This window comes from Zootermopsis nevadensis, unplaced genomic scaffold (assembly GCF_977971745.1).
Source record: "Zootermopsis nevadensis isolate Lab colony 2312 unplaced genomic scaffold, Znev_1.0 Znev_ptg000001l, whole genome shotgun sequence".
In the NCBI taxonomy this organism is placed as follows: domain Eukaryota; kingdom Metazoa; phylum Arthropoda; class Insecta; order Blattodea; family Termopsidae; genus Zootermopsis; species Zootermopsis nevadensis.
The window spans coordinates 14,751,166-14,774,766 of NW_028259133.1; the positions used below are offsets into that span (position 1 = coordinate 14,751,166).

The 23,601-nt window shown below is 36.3% G+C and overlaps 1 protein-coding gene across 4 annotated transcripts in view; it reads right to left on the bottom strand.

Moving 5' to 3' along the window:
- Positions 1-904: 904 nt before the first annotated feature.
- Positions 905-23,601, bottom strand: part of kuz (zinc-dependent metalloprotease kuz) — a 38,051-nt gene continuing 15,354 nt past the window's right edge. Inside the window, exons 2-15 of one of the 4 annotated variants that reach the window (XR_015533753.1) lie at positions 20,121-20,381; positions 18,910-19,098; positions 18,351-18,655; positions 17,815-17,961; positions 16,541-16,736; positions 15,851-16,035; positions 14,531-14,705; positions 14,116-14,293; positions 13,037-13,448; positions 11,914-12,030; positions 10,773-10,937; positions 8,989-9,109; positions 6,254-6,548; positions 5,498-5,610 (exon numbers count right to left, since the gene is read on the bottom strand). Coding sequence is in view for 3 of the 4 variants with exons in the window: in XM_022064547.2 (XP_021920239.2) it covers positions 5,507-5,610; positions 8,989-9,109; positions 10,773-10,937; positions 11,914-12,030; positions 13,037-13,448; positions 14,116-14,293; positions 14,531-14,705; positions 15,851-16,035; positions 16,541-16,736; positions 17,815-17,961; positions 18,351-18,655; positions 18,910-19,098; positions 20,121-20,381 (2,555 nt within the window). In the remaining variant the exon portion in view is untranslated. Of the gene's footprint in view, positions 5,611-6,253; positions 6,549-8,988; positions 9,110-10,772; positions 10,938-11,913; positions 12,031-13,036; positions 13,449-14,115; positions 14,294-14,530; positions 14,706-15,850; positions 16,036-16,540; positions 16,737-17,814; positions 17,962-18,350; positions 18,656-18,909; positions 19,099-20,120; positions 20,382-23,601 lie in introns of all 4 variants that reach the window. The other 3 variants (XM_087343364.1, XM_087343368.1, XM_022064547.2) reach the window with 3 other exon arrangements.

Sequence of the window (23,601 nt, forward strand, 5' to 3'; positions counted from 1 at the left end):
AGAACCTTTTTGGTGTTGTTGCTATATCGTCTGTAATTCATGTTGTCATACACAGTAATTAGTTTTCAATATAAACAAAAAACACTTTCACCAGATCTCAGACGCAAGACACTTATTTCAGAGTTGTAGCTTTAGTCCATGTAATCCTATCACCAAAATAAACTTGTCTCTCTGCACAATTTTTCCACCATACATAGTTTCTGACTTAGAGTAACAATCTTACTGGGATTTGAACCAAGGAAAGATTTTTGGAGTTACAGCCAATAGGATATCTTTCTCAGAGTTTTGGTCTTTAAAATTTCCTGATTTCAAGACATAAGTATGCCAAGATTGGAGCAAATTAGTTTATCCCTTCTCAAGCTGCTTCAAAATTACATTAATTTTAAAATCATAAAATGACCAGCACTGTCTGTTGTGTTGTGTTTGCTTGCACAGTGCATGCAGTATCTTTTCTTCAAGTGCATTACATATCTGATCTGAAGAGGCAGCAACACTTTGTTTTTCCTTCATCAGCTAAAAATGTAAACATTGCCAGACAGTATATGTAGACGTATTTAATTTTATATAAGACACATTATCTGTACTTTTGCATGATAAAGAATTTTTCTATTTATATGGTGGTTTTATAGTAATTAATGTGCACACAAAAAATAAAAATTAAGCTAATTAACTCTATAAAAACAGTCCCTGAGAAGCAAATACTCACTCTGCTGTTCTGGAAAACCTTGCTTTTATGGAAAGTTATCTTAAAATTTCATTGCTCACTGTTCTGTACTTTTTACACAAATTGTGATTACTTTGCTATGGATATTGATATGCCGACTATAAAAATTAAATTAATAAAACATTATGGATAACTAAATACTTAGACATTGAACTGAGTATTATCAAACACACCCAAACGTACTGTAAAATGTGTTCTTTAATCTTAATATCCTTTCTTTACAATTTTAAATCACAATTAACATATCAGAAATATCCATACATTACATTATCAAAATGTCATGTTAAATAGGCTGAGGAGAGGACATACTTGGGTATAGGAGGAGGAAGTTGGGCATAAAAGGGAATTGAGGACATTTATCATGGAGAAAACAGCAATTGGTCATTCACGTCTTTAAATACAACAATGTTTACACTGAGAGAGAAAAAGATAATTTATCAAGTGAATAACAAAACTGTAGAACCATATGCTTCTTGCAAGCAACATCATTTAACCAGCTGAACTGTTTTCATTATTATTTATTTATATACTTCTATATATACGTGAAAGTTCCATGGAGTGATCAAAAAAGGACACTTGGGTGTGACAAAAAATGGCTTTTTTCACCTTAAAATACTTCACATCTTTGACATTTAAAGAAGAGACTTTTGGAATAAAAGAGAACAACTGCACGTTATAATATCTGAAGGAAAAAAATGTGGCAAAGCACAGTACACAAAAGTACTCAAACATAACATTGACTGTAATGCTTCTCCTCTTAGTCTATATTTTTGTTTTCTTCTATGGTTTGTTACTAGCTGGTAAACTTTTTTTTACATGGTTCACAAAATGGAAAAGAAACATCCATACACATATATATTATGTACATACATGGATTTATGTGTGAAGAGTGAGATGAAAGGGAAGCATTATTTTATAATAAAACAAATAAAAGACAAAGTAACTAAATATCTTTCAATACAACTGTAATACACAACTATTCAAGCCTTGGTAGTCTGAACACAAGATCTGTATGAAATTAAAAAAAAACCAAATGACTTAGGAACCATGTGGCCAAACATGCAATATAATTAAAAACAAATAATATACTGGAATGAGCTGTTTAGCTTATAATGACCACACCTCAAAAGAAGCCACAATTTCATTCAGGGTCATCAATATCTCCAGGTTCCCCATACTAAAACTTTCTTAAACTTCATTTACAAATCAACATACAGACAAATCTATGGTACAGAAGTTTCACAAGGTTGCATGTTAAAAAATTAACCAACATATTTATAACTTATTTACAAGAAATCTTATTACATATTACATTCTTTCCAATGTTACTGTAAACATGCATGCAATATTTATAATTACATATCTTTGATTTGCTTCCATCCACAACACCAACACCCCAAGTTGCATTTACTTTTTTATCTGAGCAAGCAAACCACATAACAGAGTATTTTCAATGAAGAAACAGTTACAGAAACAATTTCATGTTGCTATACCACATACATGCCACAAATGTCAAATCTATAGCTGTGATATTAATTTTCCAACTATGAAAATTTTTATTTCTCCCTTTTTCTTAAAAACAATTTTGTTCTCTACTGTTCATTCTGTCCTTTGATTTGGTTTGAACAACATTTTTGGTATTGCTGTCTATAAAATATATATATATATATATGACTACATAAATCTGAATCTTAGATTCAATAATGAGAATCTACAGTAATGATGATCTTAAACTGGTTAGTCAAAGGATTTTACTTTAATGATCACGTAAAGTTCTCTTCACACCACATACACGATGGCCACACACTAAGAAATATAAGACATTTGAAGCTTTCATGATGACTGAATGCAGGGATGTCCGTCTCCTCAGGTGAATGATCAGCCATTGTGTGAATACAGTTAATATTCAATGTTTCATAATAATGTTTCTGCCTCCACCAATATCCATGTAGTCAAGAAAACCTTGATAATGGAGACAGCAGAAAGTCTCTGAAATATTGGCATATTAACGCCATTCTCACACCTGAGATAACTTCTCTGCACTAAGAAATATGTTATCAGTAACATACACCTTCCTCATATTAACATTCATTTCAAATATCAAATATAAGAACATGTGAGGAAAGGAAAGTTGTCCCCATTGGGGATCGAACCCTGGTTGTCCAGTCCATAGCCAGTCACTATAGTGACTGACCTATGCCAGCTCAAGAACACGTATCATATTGTAACTTAAATAAGATAATGATAATTTATAATGTTCATGTATGACTTCATTATTGAAATTCCCAACATCAGTATTGGAATAAGTAGCACACCGAGTTTAAAACATGACATTTTCAGAGACATACCCATTAAGGAATACTTAAGTTTAATTAATGCAGCAGACTGGCAGAATGCTTCATTAAACTCTGCCACATTAATCCACGCAATACATAACTTCTCCTGGAACTCTGACTTTGCTCACTGGCTAGTCAGTTTTATAGATCAGCTATACTCACTGGCTTTGAATCCATGCAAGGTAAACCCAGTTTCTCAATTAACTGCATCAGGTTTTAGAAAGTTCCTAGAATAGACACTGGTTTCAAAATCATTGCACTATTAAGCACATTATTAACACATGAAGCAAGTCAGAACTTGTCACGTTATATGAATTCTCAAAATAACTAGTAATGGACTGCATAGAAACCTGATATAGAACTTCCATTGTATGATCAAAGAGTCAATATCTGGTGTGCAATTTCCTTCTAGTATATCATAAAATCAATATTTTTATACTACAGTAAAATCAAAACAGTACACCAGTTTAATATATGAACTGATAATTCCATAGCTTTATGATAAATTGATAAAAGGATACTTTAAAGATAAAACCAATGTACTCATACAGCCAGAGTCAAAAACAATCTCAATTATTTGTTTGCAAAAAAATTTATTTCTAAAAAATTCTGGCACCAAGTGTGTATCTTCAGACCTCTAAAGCTGCAAATTTTGCCTGTAATATTATTTAAAGATGCTCCAAATGAGAATCACTGGGCAGCTGAAAATTAATATTGCAAACACAATGTTTTAAGCAATCAAGTGAAAAGGGTCCAAATAGTTTAGAAAAACATTTACAACACCTACTACAACAATAAAAATTGTAATGGAAGTTAAAATGTGTTTCATCTTATTTCTGTTATCCTGTATAAAATGGATGAAAAGACTACAGAAAGTAAATGTATGGTTAAAATATTTTAGTGTATTTCATATGTTATCTCAGCTATTTTACACATGGGTGTATATTTCTATTAATCATTGAATAAGGTAATCTTTCTCACATCTACAAAAGAAACAAATATGTGACAGTTTCTCAAAATTATTATGGACATACAATGAAAATTAAGAGACATTCAAATCTCCAAAATCTTACACTAGAATTTCTTAAAAACATCAGGAAAGCTTCAACTTCAGGCAGATGGACTGTTTTTCAATAATGACCAATTCTCTGCAACATATACATATTTAGTTGCACTGCACCTTATGCATTAAAGCATGATTTGGCAATTAATAAACCAAAGTCCTTACAAATTAATGTCATTTTATTGAGGAATTAGTTTTTAAAACAGTTTACCTCACAAAGCAAAACCCTTTTAAAAAGTTAACATTTTGGAGAGGGAACAAGGGAGATGACATTAATGTGTTTAAACATTATTTTAAGAGGGTTGTACTGAAAAGTATAACAAAATCATATTAATATATTATCTTGAGTAGCAACAATAAATCATAAAAGTGAGATGTGTTCAACATAGTAATACTATTCACATATTCCAATACTGCATGTAAAGAATACCAATACTAACTACAAAACTCTCAATTTTCTTACCGGTAACAGTTTAGGCTTAGTTCAAAATAACACACAACTGCCATTTTTGACCAAATTATATTAGGCAAGAGATTCCCCACTTAGAACCAACATGGCAAGGATAGAAATGTGATGTTTAACACCGCTGGAATGTTGCAAAATGGAGTTCAACGTATTCTGAATAAGTCTATGTGTTTCTTATGATATTTCTGCTTCATGAATTACTTTCCACTTTGTAATGACTGGCAAAGTCTTAAAAACCAACAAGTATACAAAACTTAAAACTCTGGATTAAAAAAACGGATTTCTTTAATATTGATTATGCATGAACAAAGATAAATATTGATATTAAAAATGTCCCTACCTGAGCCACAGTTCTTTGTTCTTGCTAAAAGATTCAGCAAACATTGATGACTTAATAACTGAAACATGTGAAGAGAAAATGATCAAGTTTATATCCACCAATACGGTTCAAACACACATCACCCCAGACCACTATTTTAACCTCTTTCAAGCACGATATCCATTACTTTAAAGATTTACTCATTTTTGGTCACAAATCACAAAGAGGTACTGATCTCTATATTTACAAATGACTATAATGACAAACAATGATTGTATCAGTCCTGTCTTATTTGCTGCCATGGCTACTTAACTGAAACTGATTCTCAGAACATGGCCAAAGTAGCTGCCACCTGACGGGGGGAATGATGTATCAACACAAGCGGATGCAGTTGAACCAAACTTTCAGGTGGAGTCTGATGTAATCGTGTGCTCATCTTCCTGTTTCCTGCATCTGCTGGTGGGAATCTAGCAAGGAAGCCTGCACTGCTCCCTTTTCTTCGTTTAACATCTGACAAAATGACAGGCTGTGACAATCTCCGTGGTCCTCTATCCCCATGGTACAGGGATGGTGATGAACAGTCATCTGTGCACTGTTGTCAGACCTTATGATGTCGCATTTCATAGGCATTCCGACCGCCATATGCTCCTGCATATAGTTCTGGGTGATTTGTACGACTGTAACTAGCTGGTGGGGCAGATGCTAAACAGGAAGGCAGTAACATTAATTCTGATGATGTTCTAACCAAGTACCTAACACATTATTAACAGACCAACTTCATAGTACATAAACTTCTTTGAACAGTTATTTTTAATCTTATCACAAACACAGATCTTATTTGAAAAATTTTCACTTTTCAGAAAATTCATCAGCATTTCTTACAATACAATTTTTCCCTCTGACATGATTCAGAAACATGGATGCAGACTTATTTTTGTGCCTATTCCTAGAAAAGCACCTGTATTCATCATTAAGGGAATGTTTGTATGGCACTTATGTTGCGAACAAACAAATTAACAACCAAATGCACAAGCAACTGTATCTTTCATTTATTTCCAACTATTTTTATTCCTCTTAGACTTTCCATTAAAAAAGGCATGGAGATGAAGCATCTTGTTTTGGTCCAATCTGAACTGAAATTCCTCTGAGAGATATTTATCTGTATATATTTTACTACAGATTTCACATAAGTACATTTTGATCAATTGTTAAATATTATGAGTACACTTCTATGCTGTTTCTCGAGTACATTTTCACTGCTTTTGTCACACCTTCTTCCAAAACAGAAGGTGCTACAGTTAGTGATGTAACATTCATGAACAAACGAATCAAAATGGACAATTACTTTGGTGACCAAACGAAACATCCACTGTTCAGAAGATGGACGTCTTCTTGGTTGTAGCACCATGTGGTCTGCCAGAAGCTTACCAACATTTTGGAAGTACTTGCTGACTTTGTCCACTCTGACATGTCACTTATGAAAAGTCCAGTGCTGGTTTTATTATAATTCCCAAGATCAGGTGCTGTAGCTAGTCTAATTAGAGCATAACTATGGAATTTGTATAAATAAACAGAATTTTTCAACTGCATGGTTGGCTCCCCTGATCACTGTCTTCTTGATAACAGTATCGCATGCCTGCCTGTAATATTTACAATAAAAATTATCAAGCTTTTGACAAGTATTGCATTTGCTTCACTCACCTATCCATTTCATTCACCAGTATCTTATTTATTGTCTGTGTCCTCAAGTCAGAGAGTTTCCACCCTCTAAACATTCATCATCAGTCTCATTCACCAGTGTTCAGTCATATGTATTACACATTTATAGCTATTGTTCATGATTTTATAAAAATTGCACACTCAGAATTCAGTTAACATCAAACATGATGCACTATGCACTTTTAAACATTTATCTAACATCTCAAATTTCTGTTGCATATAATCATTAGAAAATATGAAGAATTATTAGATACAAATTATTACATACACGTCTATTATTAATTTTTTAAATCTATACTAGCCGTTAATTTTTAATTTAAAACTCATACAATCTTAATTTGAATAAATTATTTCTGTAGATTCATTCAATTTGTTAAGGTCATCCTCATTCCTGGTTTTTCACACCACAGTTTATTACTTACTCACAGAAAAATTACAGAGGTCAATATTTGTGCATTGCAGTATAGATCCCTCGATCTTTCAGTCACTCCTGTACAGGCGCACAGAGTAATATATACAACAGCCCGCCTATCTCACAACCTACACAGATGTTGTGCCACACCAAGTGTATTTCCACTGTACTTTTCAGTTTTTAGAACTGAGTTTTGCCTCTATATTTTATTATCCTGACAACTTTCAGACAGAAATGCAGACATCATACAGACATGAACACTAATGCTTTCATATTTAATAATATTAATAATACACAATGGGTATCATGGGGTTGGGGAAACCAAGGATGTTGAGTAACATGTTTCAATGGCTCCCTCAACTCTGTTATTCCCATAAGGTCCTAACTTCACATACCACTGTTCTACTGTTCATGAGAGTTTCAAGAACATAATCCCCATGAATGATAAGGGTATGCTGTAATATAGTGTATAACTTTTCTGCACTTATAAAAAAATACAGTAGTCTTAGATTAATTCTAAAGCTTTCTAAAGCCAATATATTAAAATTACTACTGCTGGATATCTGGACCTTGCCCATTGTCCGGTATTCTGAAAAAAGACACTGTGACAGAAACTGGATCTGATCCTGTCACCAGGTCAATGGGTGGGAACCTCCTACTCAGTTTGGTCCATTACAAAGGGTGAACTTAAATCACTGGATCCAGATTCAAAAACTTTTCAAGATAAAACACTGTGCATTCATAGAATCATATACAGTGAAACCTCTATCCATCGTTCCCCGAACTATCATTTTCCCGGATGCATCGTCCGTTTCGTTCGGTCCCGGATACATCCCATATATAATTATGTTACATTTTCCCGCTTCTATCATTCCTCGAACTATCGTTTTATCGCATCAATCGTTCAAAAATCTTAGTCCTGGCCCACGATTTTCCCGCAATGATCGTTTCTGAGAAATTATAACGAAATTTACGCGATGTTTTTAGAATTTAAAATGCTGGGTTTTGAGATAAATTAATACCGAAAGACGCACAATGTTTTTGGAATGCGCAGTAGCGGTAACCTGTTATGTTGCCCAACCAGCACAGATTCTTTTGGAATGAGGGGTCAGCGGTGCAGGGGTGATAGTTGGAGTGAATGGCAGTGCTCATTGTCAGAAATTTTATGAGTTTAATTAGGGTGCACTCATATTTCATTCCAGCGATGCCAGATGGCATGTGCAGTGTGAATTTCTTCACAAATGTTTTTATTATAAGTACAAAGGAAAGGCAGGCGACACTTTTCATTCTTCTGGTTCATCTCGTGTCTTCTACAGCTATGTTTCGTTGAGTTCGGCAGTAATAGGAATTCCATTCTTCCTGTTACTGTTCGCGAAGGGGGCGGGAGTGGTGAGGAAGAGGAAGAGGAAGACGACGAATGCAAGCCCGAAGCTGTGCCGAGTTTTGCCGAAGCACATGCTGCATTGGCAAAAGTGAAGTCATTCTTTTATGCATATAATATTAGTGAACGTGACGAGGAAAACATTTTGAACATGTAAAGGGCTCTGTTTGGCCTAAAATGTTAAGTTTCGACAAACCAGTTGTCCATTAAAGACTTTTTTGGTAAAAAGAAGTAACTTTGAAAGAGAAAAATTCAGTTTTTTAAAAATTTTAATGCTTTCCCGCAACTATCATTTACCCGTATTCATCGTTTTTATTTCCCACCCCCACCAAAAACAATGCATCGAGATTCACTGTAAAACAGAAAATGACTTAACCAGAATTAGATATAAAGAGGCAGATAAATCTCTGGAACAATACTAAAAGAGAATGTAGAGTGCATATTAACAGCATGTCACCACGCAAAGCAAAGCAAAAAGTATTCTCTACAGTATTATTATGTTACAAGAAACTATAATATGATACGCACAATTTGTCACCATGTAAAAGTAACAGAAAATGTAATTTACCTTTGGGTGCATAATACTGACCCCTTCCTTCACCATAGCCATGTGCTGGACCTCTTGTGGGGCCCTGTCTCCCCACTCCCCCACTAGGATGACCCCCACCACCAACTCCATGTGGTGCACGCTGAAAGAATCAAATATAACACGTGTATTACAAATGGTAATACAAGTACAATTTTATGTTCTTCAATTCACATGCAGAGATTTTTATTACAACTACATGCTTGATATTTCTGTACATTTATAAAGTTGCATTAATACTAGCGGTACTAACATGAGAAAGTTTAGATTGGAACTAGAAATGAAAACATGTGTAAGACCCAGGAGCAAACCACACACACAATGGATAAATAAAATTAAGACACATGTAAAGAGGAAAGGATGGGACTAGAGGACGGTAAATGAAATACAAGAATGGCCAGATACAGACGGGCGGAAACTCCTGTGCTAAAGTCGACTCACAAGTGTGGAAACAACATAAGGAAGATGATTAAACTGGACAAATGTTGTACTTACATATGTACCCAGTGAAAAAACAACATTTTGTGTAGCTATACAAATACTCATGTAAATGAAAGTGGATTAAGTGAAGGGAAGATCCTATTGTCACCACCTGACATTTTGTTTAGTCTTTTCAAGAAATTTAATGCTGCAGACACTGTAAACTTAATAAAACAAATTTATAGTTTTAGTTCATATACAGTGAAACCTCTATCCATCGTTCCCGGAACTATCGTTTTCCCGGATGCATCGTCCGTTTTGTTCGGTCCCGAATACATCCCATATAAAATAATGTTACATTTTCCCGCTTCTATCGTTCCTCGAACTATCGTTTTATCGCATCGATCGTTCAAAAATCTTAGTCCCGGCCCACAATTTTCCCGCAATGATCGTTTCTGAGAAATTAAAATGCTGGGTTTAGAGATAAATTAATACCGAAAGACGCACAATGTTTTTGGAATACACAGTAGCGGTAACCTGTTATGTCGCCCAACCAGCACATTCTTTTGGAATGAGGGTCAGCGGTGCAGGGGTGATAGTTGGAGAGAATGGCGGCGCGCATTGTCAGAAATTTTACGATTTTAATTAGGGTGCACTCATATTTCGTTCCAGCGATGCCAGATGGCATGTGCAGTGTGAATTTCTTCACAAATGCTTTTATTACAAGTACAAAGGAAAGGCTGGCGGCACTTTTCATTCTTCTGGTTCATCTCGTTTCCAGCGGTTCAGGGTCTTCTACAGCTACGTTTCGTTTAGTATTTCCATTCTTCCTGTTATTGTCCGCAAAGGGGGTTGGAGTGGTGAGGAAGAAGAAGACGACGAATGCGAGCCCGAAGCTTTGCCGAGTTTTGCCGAAGCGCACGCTGCATTGGCGAAAGTGAAGTCGTTCTTTTATGCGCTTAATATTAGTGAACGTGACGAGGAAAACATTTTGAACGTGGAAAGTGTTCTGTTTGGTCTAAAACGTAAAGTTTCGACAAACCAGTTGTCCATTAAAGACTTTTTTGGTAAAAAGAAGTAACTTTGAAAGAGAAACATTGTTTTTTTTAAATTTTTAATGCTTTCCCGCATCTATCGTTTTCCCGCATTCATCGTTTTTATTTCCCACCCCCGCCGAAAACGATGCATCGAGGTTTCACTGTAGCACAATTCTTGAAATAATATTCACTATGCATGAACAGAATCTCACTCAAGTTCCCCTTAGCATTGTTACCCAATAAGCTCACATATCAGTTTCAGGTTTCATGGCACAGTGCAATCACATGCAACAACTAGTAAGTGCTTACCATTCTCCTAAATGTATTCATTGGCCGACGTAAGGTCTCACTGAACCTTCTTGCAGGAGGCTTCTTTGGATTTGATGATGGTGTATGAACAGCACAGCATTTTATGAAAAGACCCATGAAGATAATGAATGCAATGCTCATCAACAGAACAGCCCACCAATTCTCCTACAAAAATAAATCACACACACAGTCAACAGAATGCTCGGAAAACAACTCTGGGCAGTATTACATTTACAGTAAGTGATTTATCAACTCTAAGTTACTTTCTTCATGTTAAGAATGAATCTATTCTGTCAAAAGCATACCCAAGTTCAGTGACAAAGTGTACATATGAGACAAGATAAAAAATTAAATATACAGACATAAATAAAACAGCAACTCAACTTTATCCTCCTCCTTATGAATAGTACAAATTTTATTTTTTACTAAAGCTTGCATTTTCACAAGCACTTGCTAGTTCACGTTTTGTTGATAAATCCAATCTGACACATTTGCTTCCCAATCCCATAAAAGTTTCATCTTTGTAAAAACAAATACATCAAACTTTTCCATGCACACAACATTCTTTCTTCTATCTATGGCGCAACAGCCCAAAGTCAAGCCTTGGCCTCCTCCCATGTCAAAGGTTTCTTTGTCTTCTGAAGTGTACATTTATGATTAGTCAGCGACAACCCCACTGCCTCTTCACAAAGCCATCTAGTAGTGAATAAGGAGAGACTAGGGTGAGAAATGGCAGCTGAATTTTGCTTGCGAAACATCTCACTTCATGCTCGTAAGGTTCTTTTACATGCCGTAAATCTACGACATGGGACCGCTGGCTTTACTTCCCCTCTGAAGGAAGTTGTGCTATGGACTTTTATCACCCTTAAAAACCCATCAACCTCAGCTGGGTTTGAACCCACAAACCTTCGGTCCAGTGGCATGCAAGCTAACCAGAAGTCCAAACAGGACGACACTGAGTATAACTGAAGTTACAAAAATTAAATATCATGAACACAAAAACAATTAAATGACTTTCTGTTCTATAATGAAAACAGAAAATAACTTTGGTTACAACAGAAATGTAATTATGATATAATATTTTTCATGTGACCTGCATTTCAGTACTATGTAAACAAAATAACAAATACTACTAGCTTACTGTGATCCACTGTGCAACGGTAATCAATGTCTCCTTGTTGAAAAGCAAATTCTTGAGTCGAGCCAGAGGGCCCTCAGCATCCACTGCTCTGCACTTATAGAAGACATCACAATATCCCTGTCGTACAAATGAAAATGTTTAAGTGGAATGAACAGCTATTGTAGACATCACACCCTCAAGGAGTAATAATGGTATGTTGAAAATTTCATACACTGACTTCAAACAGTTTCTAAGTTCTTTACATTTTTATACTCTTTTTAATCATATCCCCTACATAAAAAAGTAGGCAGCATAGGGTATTTAAATCCCCACTGGCTAGCATAGCAGTGAATGTGTTAATTACATTTTAATTTTTAGACCACTTTCAGTCCTTACATTCACCTTGATTCAAAATCTGCAAAATAAGAGTTTACTAGTGTCATCTTCTGCAACCTATGAAAGTAACACAAAGCTGTCCCACTACACGCCATGTAGGCATTTCAGGGAAGAGGAGGTATAGCTCCTACCCATTCTTAACCTCAGCACTAGAACGGGTAAGTGGTGAGCATCACACCCCAGCCACGCTTTACCCCCAGGAAAGCACCCCAGTATCCAATGCACAGGAGGCTGTGTGGGCCCCAGAGCCAGTCTGGATGCAGAGGCTAGAGGAAAGGTCCTCTGCTCATCAGGGATCGAACCCGGTCATCCAGTCCATAGTCAGTCACTATAGTGACCGAGTTAATACAGCTCCTTTCCGCAACCTGTTCACATCTAAAAGAAGCCACAGCTACCACTCAACAGACAAATAGTATCTACACACTGGTTCAAATTCAAAATCAAAGCTATATCTTGTGGAATGTAATGGGGAAAATTATATTAACATAGGCAAAAGCTTCTACATACTGTCAACAGATGTCCTATCCTTCCAGGAAAAAGAGTGCTGCACAAATATGAGGACTTCAGAGCTGCAGAATTCTGTGGAGATTGGCCGCTAGCATGCCTCATATTATAAAAAGCTCCACAGCAAAAGAGATAAGTACAATACAAATACAATAGCAGAATATTAATACAATTATTCTACTTTATGGGAAATATAGGCAAAAAGAGTTTGAAAAATATTCACTTAACTTCAAAATTACCATACCTGGAAGTTGTCACACGGAGATCCTGGTCGGAGACTAATGCCTCCAGGCGGGAGTCCAACAACATGAGCAAACTCACTTGTACTTCTACAAGTGCCTGGATCTGTTCCATTCTGGCATGCCAATTCACAAAGCTTTCGTTTATCAATGTTTGGTATAATGTGGCTGGTTAGAAAACATTCAGTGAGATTCCACTCTAGGCAAATAGAGCCAGTGCATTCTCCATTGATGCACAATTGTGTTCCCTCGTTGCAACGAGTCTTGTTCTTTTTGGCAGCTGGCTGCGGACAGTCGGGTGTGCGGCCATTGCACGCTGAACTCCAGCTACAATCTGACTCTGCTTTACACTGGACATTAGAAGATTCCAAAACAAAGCTGCAAGTCTCACTAGAGCAGCAGGGACCTTGACTTGGACTGAAATGAAACAAGCAAACCAGTCAACACTCTAATAACTGAAAGAAAATGCCGGACTAAGAATACAGGCAGAATGAAAGTAATAGTTATAGGTCATGAATTGAAAGGCAATTTTACATGAAATAAAAGTTACATGTGCATTGATACTCTAATTTTGTAGTCTTTTTTATTAACTATTCATGCTATTACAGTTATATCAGCCATTGCACAAGTTCATGCAGATTTCTACAGCAGAACTAGGCAAATCAATAAAACATATCATATTCTAGTCTTTTTTACTAGTCAAATAATATTTGTTTTAAAGTGTCATTAAAAATGGTAGTTTACATCTCATCAGGGGCATGTGGTATTTTGATAAATTTCATAATTACTCAACATTAATAAATATCAAAATAAAAATATTCCATAGCTTTGAAATTTTCATCAATCTGATGCCTATTTCAGTGACACTATATGCTGTTTCAATAACAGCAATACTACAGGAAAACAATTTTTTTGATTTCTTAATGTAGGAATACTTTTTACACAGGTTACAGCCTAAGTCAGCCTTCACACATATCTGGTCAAGAACCAAAATTGTAAATGACAAACATCAAGATACATGATTAATTATTGGGTCTCATGTATTCACATCACTCCAGTACAAGCAAATAAACCAACATCTAACCTGCACTGAGTACCAGCTTTCCTAGCACAGCTGGTAGCAGTAATGTTATGAAGCCTATCCTTCTCACTCAGCAGACGAGGATAACAGCACTTGTCTGTGCATTCCTCTTCATCATAGCCACAGTCACACTCCTCACCTGCCTCAACAATCTTGTTGCCACAGAATGCTCCTTCCGACACTAAGATGTGAACACAATTTGGAAAGGTATAAAAATAATTCACCAACATGAACTTCAAATGTCTAATGTAATTTCCATTGATTACATTCTGTTACGGCAAAATGTATATTTAAAAATCACACGCCATTCATTTTTCTTTGTACTCTTAACAAATTTTACACACAAACCACAGGATGCAAACTGGAGATATTCTACATCTTCATCCAAAGTAACTGTGAATTGGAAAGTCACACTCACCAGTAAAGCAATTTCTCTTTTTGTTATCCTCGATGGCATCCAGAACATTGCTGATGTTTCCAATGCTACAACTTGAAAATTTGCTGTTGTTGGGACGATCACCACTCGTAGCTGATGCAAACATAATAAAGTTGCCATTTGAACCACCAGGGCGACATTCTTGCGGGTAGTCATGCTGTAAATAAGTGTACATTAAAATCAGAAATTTTACTGCCACCAAATACATATGAGGTAATGTCCTTTTAAAAACTGAAACAGCCTTTGTAATGAACCTGTTATAGCCAAGTTTAGTTTTGTGAGTCAGAACTCACTTCTTCACACTTGATACATCCCAAAGATTCAGCACCACTGCAAATAATCCTCTGCACATTCAATAAAATTTCCACTCTCACATCTCCATCTACAAAGCCCATTTTATCATTACCCTCCTATCTGCTCCTTCATCTTCCAGTCACTCTGGCCTCTTGAGAGTGATAAAGTCAACTTCCAACAGAAACTTAACCAGAAATCACAGTAAAATTTTGGGCTCAATACAAATATGATGTTTCATAGTAAAGTCCAGTGCACATGTCATAGCATACATTTAGAAATAATATTTTGTTCTTTTAGACAGAATTATTGTCAAAAAATGAGTGTTAAGCACGTCAGTTTTCTGCCTAGCTCCATGACAAAAAATCCATCTTGTACGGGTTATATCATCAAAGATGATGGTTCTCTCTCCTACAGCCTCAAAATTATGAGGTGCCTCCACTACACTACTACTTCCACTTGCCTTTTCCTCTCTTGGACAGGCAAATACCATGACTCTGAGGATTGAACTCTACATGAGGTAAATGCAACCACTTCTATTTCTCATTATGTACATAATTGCATCTCTTCATAACACAAACTTCTCTCCTGTTTCCTCTGGCATGCAACAAACCATTGACAAAGTCAGTTATGAATATTCTAATGAAATGCCTGTCACAGACAAAATCAATAATGCAGCATGGAGAGTTTTAAAGCATCAATAAAATAAAAAATAAAAGAAGGGCTGACTTTACACAGACTTAAAAATTTAAAACTGGGCTTGCACTAGAATCCAAAATAGGGACATGTGTTTGAAGCAAAAGCAGAACGGATATGAAATGTTCTGTGTTGAGAAAAGCATAAAACTGGAAATCATGAGACTGAAGTGTCATTGTGACTTCCGTTGTTACCAAACAAATCTTTTCTTTTTTGATAGGCATCAATAAAACCACAAATTATGTGTGTACATATTCATCATTGTGGATAGAAAGTATTACCCCAAAAATGCTAAACTAATCACTATTCACATACTGGTGATCCAAAATTATGGCCTATTTCATGCGCCAGTGTTAGCTGTGACACCTTTGGAGGAACACGGCTATTGTAGTTCACAAATGTGATGATGCCCGTGTTCAGGCTGCGCTTAGTGGACTGGTACATACCGCCCACTGTCTCAGTGTAAGTTTTATACTTCTCACATATACCTCCCGAGGCTCCTGAAACCAATCACAAGACAGCACACCACTGAAAACTCATCAATCTGAGTTAAATACATAGCATCCACAGGAACAATCATGTGTAAATAAATGAACAGATTAATTACAGTGTATTACAATATACCAATGTAACAGTTCAAACATTTAAAAGTCATTTTATCACTGAAAACTTGATATTCTGAAATACAAAATACTGTTCATCAAAATGCATTATTTATAATTTTCTTTATTATCAGATATAAACAAGCAGCACTTTTTTATGAAAGGAAGTCTACTGTTGTTTCTGATGGAACAGAAAATAAAAACTATTCTAAAATATTAAAATGACACAGCAGACGGTATGTTATTCCAATGGTAAGCTTCAAAGGGCAACAACTGAGACTGAGGTCATTATGCCAGAAGGGACTGTCAAGAATCTGATTAACTGAGAGGACTCTATGCTGATATTATGATCATTAAATACATACTGCAGTAATTCTGCTTGAAGTGTGAATAAAACACACACCTGAGGCGGAAGCAACCCACGCAAGACCTAGCGTGCCTCCGGTGAAATCTCTGTATGTGAACACATAAGCTAGGCAGAAGTCCTCATGGTTCCCCAAAGAGTGTAGGTTCAGGAAGTTGCTTACATCGATGTTCTCATGACAGAATGGGTTTGGTTCCCCATGATATGGGATGCGACATGGTGCATCATCATCAATCTGAAAACCAGTGAGAAAAACATGTACAAATACAAATATAAGAACAGTCAATGTATACTTGCCATGATATATCTTCATTAATAAAATAACCAGCAACAAATTTCCAGCTACATTTTTAAGTATATGACTTGACAGATTTGAGGTGAGTAATACAATGAAATTCCCCTGTATGATAAGCCACGTCATTGTAGTCCAAAACAATTTCGATTCCCCCCCAGAAAACCTCTATGACAACCTATTTTCTTTCAAATGGCTTTATTCTATTTAATATACACAAAAATAATGTTACTGTATAAAGACAATACAGTTGTCTATTACAGAATGTTTTTGTTCTTTTTATTGTACAAAGACACTGCCCTCAAATTCTTCAAACACGTACTGCTGAACTACTATCTAGAACAGTGGTCCCCAACGCGGTGCCCGCAAGCGCCATGGCGCCCACCAAGGCTTTTTTTGGGTGCCTGCGTTGTTACAGAAAGAGGTTATACTGAATAATGAAGGCCGTTCAACCATGAACATTATAAAATCAAAGCGCAGATCTCAACTTACTGATGCCCATCTTGACGATCGTTTGCTAGCAGCAACATCATCCTACACTCCCAAATTTGAAAAACTGGCCGATGAAATGCAGCGCCAAACAGCACACTAACTGCCCACTTGAGTAATAATAATTGTACTTATGAAACTATGTATTTTTGATTGCGTGGTTTCTTGTATCATTAAACGTCGTGTTGTTTTGTGTATTATTTGGTGTTCATATCTTATTTGTCCAGAGAAAAGAAAATTTGGCTTTGTTAATTGGTTGGTGCCTGCCACGATCTAATAAACTCTCAAATGTGCCCGTAGGCACAGAAAAGGTTGGGGACCACTGATCTAGAATGTTGTGCAAAGGAATACAGTAGTGCTGTCCACACACAGCAGGGGCATATATATCTTGATACAATATCTTCTAAATAATTATAGACCTTTTACCTATACCATACAATTTTACAATGTTCATCTAGATTACATACCAAGCTTAAATATTTTGTATAAAATACAATCATCGCAAAATACTGTTAATCTGAAAAGAAAGTACCTTTATCCTCTGGACTTCAAATTTAATGTTGCGGTGTTCAACACGGCCATCAAACTTGGTGTCTCGATAGATGTAGTTGACAGCAGTGACATGATGAGCTATCAATGACAAGATTTCCTCCCGTGTCTTCTCGGGATCATTGTTCACCTTCAAACACAAAAACAATCACTTTACTAAAAATAAATACAATTTTACACAAAAAAATTTTAACTGTGAAGAAGGACACTTAAAAATTTACAAACCTTATTACTGATATAACTGTATGATATTTGTTACTAGTCTAACATCTTTAAAATTCTGGCTGATAAATGATTCTCAAACCTATCTAAAGTGTTTTAAAACATCATAAGAATTGTTTTAAACCTAATGCCACACTATAAATGAATCTCATATTTTTCATTGCCTATGGTGCTGTCAGTTTCTTCACTCTCTCAATACCAATTACAGCAGCTCATCAAAACATAATGATGTATCATTAGTTCCCTTATTTACCAAGCAGCAACGGATTAAAATTTGCCAGAATCTTAAACTCTTACCTGCTCTGAAATGTGCCTCCATATTAGAGGATCAGTCTGTATGAACAGTGAACACGTGTTCTTATTTTCCTCCTTGGGTTTGGTAGCACGCTTACTTCTATGATAACTACTGCTGCCTTCATTAACTTCACGGCTGTACTTGTTGTGGGGTGGATGAGGTTCCAATGTAGGTGGAGTAGATGCCTGAGACTTTGTGGGCCCTTTTGTAGTCTCGGGAAGAGCGGCGGGCTCATCTTCTGCAGAGTTCTCGATGTGATCCATCCACTGTATAATCTCATCATTGATCCCACAGCCACTCACATGACCTATGAATGATTTAAAATAGTAATGAATATAGTATGCAACATATAACTTCGAAATAATCTACAGAAATTTTTTAAGAAGCCTGTGGTTTTGGTTTCCTCGCTTATTTACATTTTCAATGCATTTGGAAGTCACACCACCAATTTCACCAAATGTAATAGATGAATGTTTCATGTACCAAATTCATAAGTGCACATTTTTTATTTTCCAATCAGCACATGGAATTGCTGAAAAAACCAAAACATTTCTCACTTACCAGTTCGTAAGTGTTCATAAGGATCCTGTATGTCACCCTCAGAATATATCAGTGAGTGGAAAGTTCTGTTGGAATCATTCGGAAAATAATTATGAGCTTTTTCCACATAGTAAGAACCACGCGGTGATACAATTTTTCCCTCGAAGATACCATCACTTATAGATCCGAAAACATAGCTCTCTGTTTCTCCTGAAACACAACAAACTTGTGCAATATAATGGTGTGTGCATATATATAAAAATCTGTCCCACTATATGCCATGTAGGCGTTTGTGGGGAGAGGATGTATAGCTCCTACTTGTTCTTGACTTTGGCATTAGAAGGGGTTAAGTGGTCAGCATCACTCCCTGGCTGCGTTTTATCCCCGGGAAAAAACCCCAGTACCCATTGGTTAGGAGGTTGGGTGGGCCCCAGAACAAGTCTGGATGCAGAGGTTAGAGGAAAAATCCTTCGCCCCCGTCGCAGAGATAACCCGTCATCCAGTCCATAGCCAGTGACTATACTGACTGAGCTATGTCGGCTCCCCTATATATATATATATATATATATATATATACATACATACACACACACACACACACACGCACACACAACAATAACAGAATGGAACAAATGTTTAAAGGAATCGATAAGGTGGTAAGAAAAGGTGGATCATATATTTTGGACCCAATATGAACATAATTATGACTAAAATATTGTAATTGTGCAGGTACTTGTTGACACACAGAAAGAAAAGTAGGCAAACTAATGGATAACAGTGATAACATTTTCAGCTATATATTGTATTGAATTACTTCATACCATGCAAGGATGGAATACAGCATGAATGACATGCAAAAATCAATAAATATTCAAGTCATACAATTCATACAAACTTCAAGGAAAGTATCTTTCCATCTTCTTTAAAATTAAGTGTCCATTTCATTTTCGATTTTTCAGTTCATTTACAATTCTTTTCATAAAATAAAAATAAAGTTTAATAACCTGTTCAACAAATTTTTCTTAAATTTTACATATGAAGTTTCTGAAATTGGAATTGTTCACTTCTGTAATAATTGCCTTTGCTGACTAAATATTTTTAGTACTTCACACCTTGCAGGTAATGATCACATTCTTTATTATTAATAATTTCACAACATAAGCTTGGCAATTCCTCACAGCACTGTTTATATGAAACAAGGACTTGTCTATTCAGTTTATAACTGGACTTACCAATTATGTGGCCATGATAAATGTGTGATGTCTCAAGATCCTCTGTCTGGCCGGTTGGTCCGACAACAACCAAGTTATTGCTGAATGTGGATAAGTCCCTCTTGAGGCGTATATTGAATGAGCGGCCATGAGAACTGAACCGCAGGTGGACAGCATTGTCTCGTGTGACAGAACGCCGTGCTCGAATGTGACTTCGGTGCACATCTTCCTGGTCATACGTCAGCTCTTCATAATGCTGGATGTACTCATTCAGTCTTGTCGCTGAAATGAGCAAGGTTATTTATTAAGCTGAATTTTATGATTACCAATGAATCACTTACTGATCAAATGATAAAAGGGCAGTAGTAAATAAAACTAATTGGCTGCAATTTGTAAATAGCTAATCACATGAGTACGACCTCAACCATTTAAAGTCCAGTGGTTACTATGTGTACCATCTGCTTTAACAATAACTCTGAATTATGCCCACGCATTGTACTTGCAGATTTCTCAAAACAAACTAATTACTCCGCAATTAAACAATTGATTTTTGTAAGGAAGAAGTGTTGTGTTTTCTTTGTAGTACTTTAGTAGAATACAAATTCTGAAATATCAGTCAGACTAGCATGAAATTCAAAAGTTTAATAAGCACTACACTTTATGCCATGTACTAATTTGCTACACAAAGCAAGTTTCTGAGAAGTTCAATTGACACTTCATGTAATGTAAGGGTATATATAATTACACATTTGGCCTACTCATCAAAATTACTCCTAATATAAACCCCTACTATACAATTTAATCGAAATCCGTTCAGTATTTCCCACAGATGAAATAGGTCAGACATGACTCTCCTTCACGTGTACATTTTCTGCATTCTCTAAACAATGCATTAAAAAGGAAAATGGTGTATATTTAATAAAGTAGGTACAGAAAGCATGAATGAGATACTGGTTTACGACTTTACAAATAAAACAGGAGCTGTTTTATAATGTCGACCTTGATGAATCAATATGTGTGTAAGTGAAAGTGACCTACCGGCATAAAGCATGGAACTGCGGCCAGTTGGTTATGTGACAAAACGTGGCATGGACCCTTCGGATGCAATACCGTACAAACGAGACCGGAACTACGCAAGAGACCTGTTCTTTGCCTCCACAACAAATATACAAAAATTATCTACTGAAATAAAACATAATAGGATACTGTGTTCGGTGTATGACAGTCATCATAGCTCACGGATATCTAAACCCGAAAAGAACTCCGATCACAGAACCGGATCAAATTCAGCAGAATTACCTCGGGCAGGGTTAACGGTAACATAAATCCAGCTGCTCAGTAGAATTATCTCGGGTAAAGGTATCTTGGTGAGATCCACGTTATTCAACAGAATTATCTCGGGGTTAAGGTGTCTGTGAGACAACCAGGTACTCAGCAGAATTGCTTCAGGTCACGGTGTCCGGTTTGATACCCAAATTAAAGCTGACAAGATAATATGCCAGAAATGCTGGTGTTGGACAACACACTTCACGTTTTATTTATCAGCTCCTTCTACACCTTCTACATGAAATCAGTCACTCATTTACAATTTTCATCAATATCTAAGACAGAGAACGAGCAACTAAGCAACGCTTTTGTATCGGCAGGACGTGCATGGGCTTGAAGTGCAAGTATCCACGAGCTGACGCTGAAGTCTCATGAAGCAAAGTAACACCCCTTCCCTCACCCAAAATGTATTAAATTATTTCTACGGCCCAAGAATCCGCTAGTCCTAGACTAGCTTGTACGAGGGCAGTTCAGATTTTACCCGGAATTTTAACCAATACACGATGTCTCCCCTCCGCTTTACGCGTTAGACTCAACCTAACGTCAGGAAAGATAACCTTCGAAATTTGTAGCCTTCACCCAACAACGTCAAGGCGGGTACCGAAACAGCCGGTTTTTGTTCCACAGATTAATAATTTCGTCGGAGAAGACAGTATACGATGGGACCACAGTTGGATTAATTACGAAATAATTAAGATAACGGAATCTTCAAAACAGACAAGCTTTCCACCTGCATCTGACACGAGTCCCGCATTATGAAGGCAATACAATGTGTGGCTGGTTGACTTGTCTAAAAGAATACGTGATGGATTTCAGTAAACGGAAATTAGGGCCAGCTGAAGGCCATCACCACCCGCAACGTCCACAAACAAAGAAATAATGTTTGTATTAAAATGAGAGGTGAAAATGCAAAACGTTCATGCAACAGCAGCGTACACACTGGCGTTCCTTGCCGAGATGTTTACCATTGTTTATCGTCGTTTCCTGCTCCGAATAGTAAACGTTTAAAACACCTGCAAATACACCGTTGTATTAAGACCACATTATGGATTTGGTTTCGCTACTTAAATTATATTTATATATTTTTTGAGACAAAATTCTTTACTGTTTAGTACAAGTTTCCACATCATTCCTACTAATATTTAAATATTCTCCTAAAAACTAAATGCCGATACACAGCCTAATAATACCTGATTTAGGATTTTTCATCCTTTTTTCATTTTGTGAACTTACTTTATGTTTGTGCATGTCACGTGAAATGTATTTACACCATGGATTTTTAATTTTTCAAAACTTCTTGATTCCTCCCCATTATCATTGTTATTTTCGGTCTACAAATCATGTTTTCTGTTACACAACAGACTGACATTGAAAAAACGTAACTGAACTGCATTCGAGAGGTAATGCGGTTCGAATACCAGTCGAGCAATCGATTAATCTGATATTCACTTATGGGTTCCCCTATCAGTCCAAATAAACGCTCAAACAGGCTCGAGACTGTAAGAGTCACAGCAAGTCAGATGGTCAGTGTTTGGGAAAACCTGCCTTTGGTCACTATTTAAAATAAATGCTGAAAATCACCGTTTAGAGTTACTGAAAAGCTACAGATAATTACAGAATACGTTCAGCAAGCCCGGCCTCTGCGTATTTAACACTGAAGCACAAAGCGTGATGCACGATGCACAAGCTCGACACTTGGGTATGAACAAAGGAAGAGATACCATAATGCTAATTGAGGAATTCCAAGAATGCGCTACAGGCAGAATCTCTGAAAGCGTGCTCTGCAGATATCCTTTTACTTCTAGGCAACACAACACGCCAGCGCTAAACAGAAAAGTATTTCGTATACTACGTAATCCCTTTGTTCCTAACAGCAAATCCCACAAACATTTAAAAAGGGATAGGCAACAGAGATATCAACAGTATAAAGCCTTCGTCTTTGACAGTCATACACTGCGGTTACACATAAAACTAAAAGAACTCAGCAGTGTTTCTACAATAAACTTACAGTTATAAGCTTTTGGGTTCCACATTATGCTGGGAATTTCTTGAGCTATGATTAGGTTCTCAAGGACTCTACTCAATGTAGTTAAAAAATGTAGTATTTGAGGTTTTTACGGCGGAGATTCTGAAGATGGCCGTCAAATGCACCACATAAACAAACATAAAAAGTAAA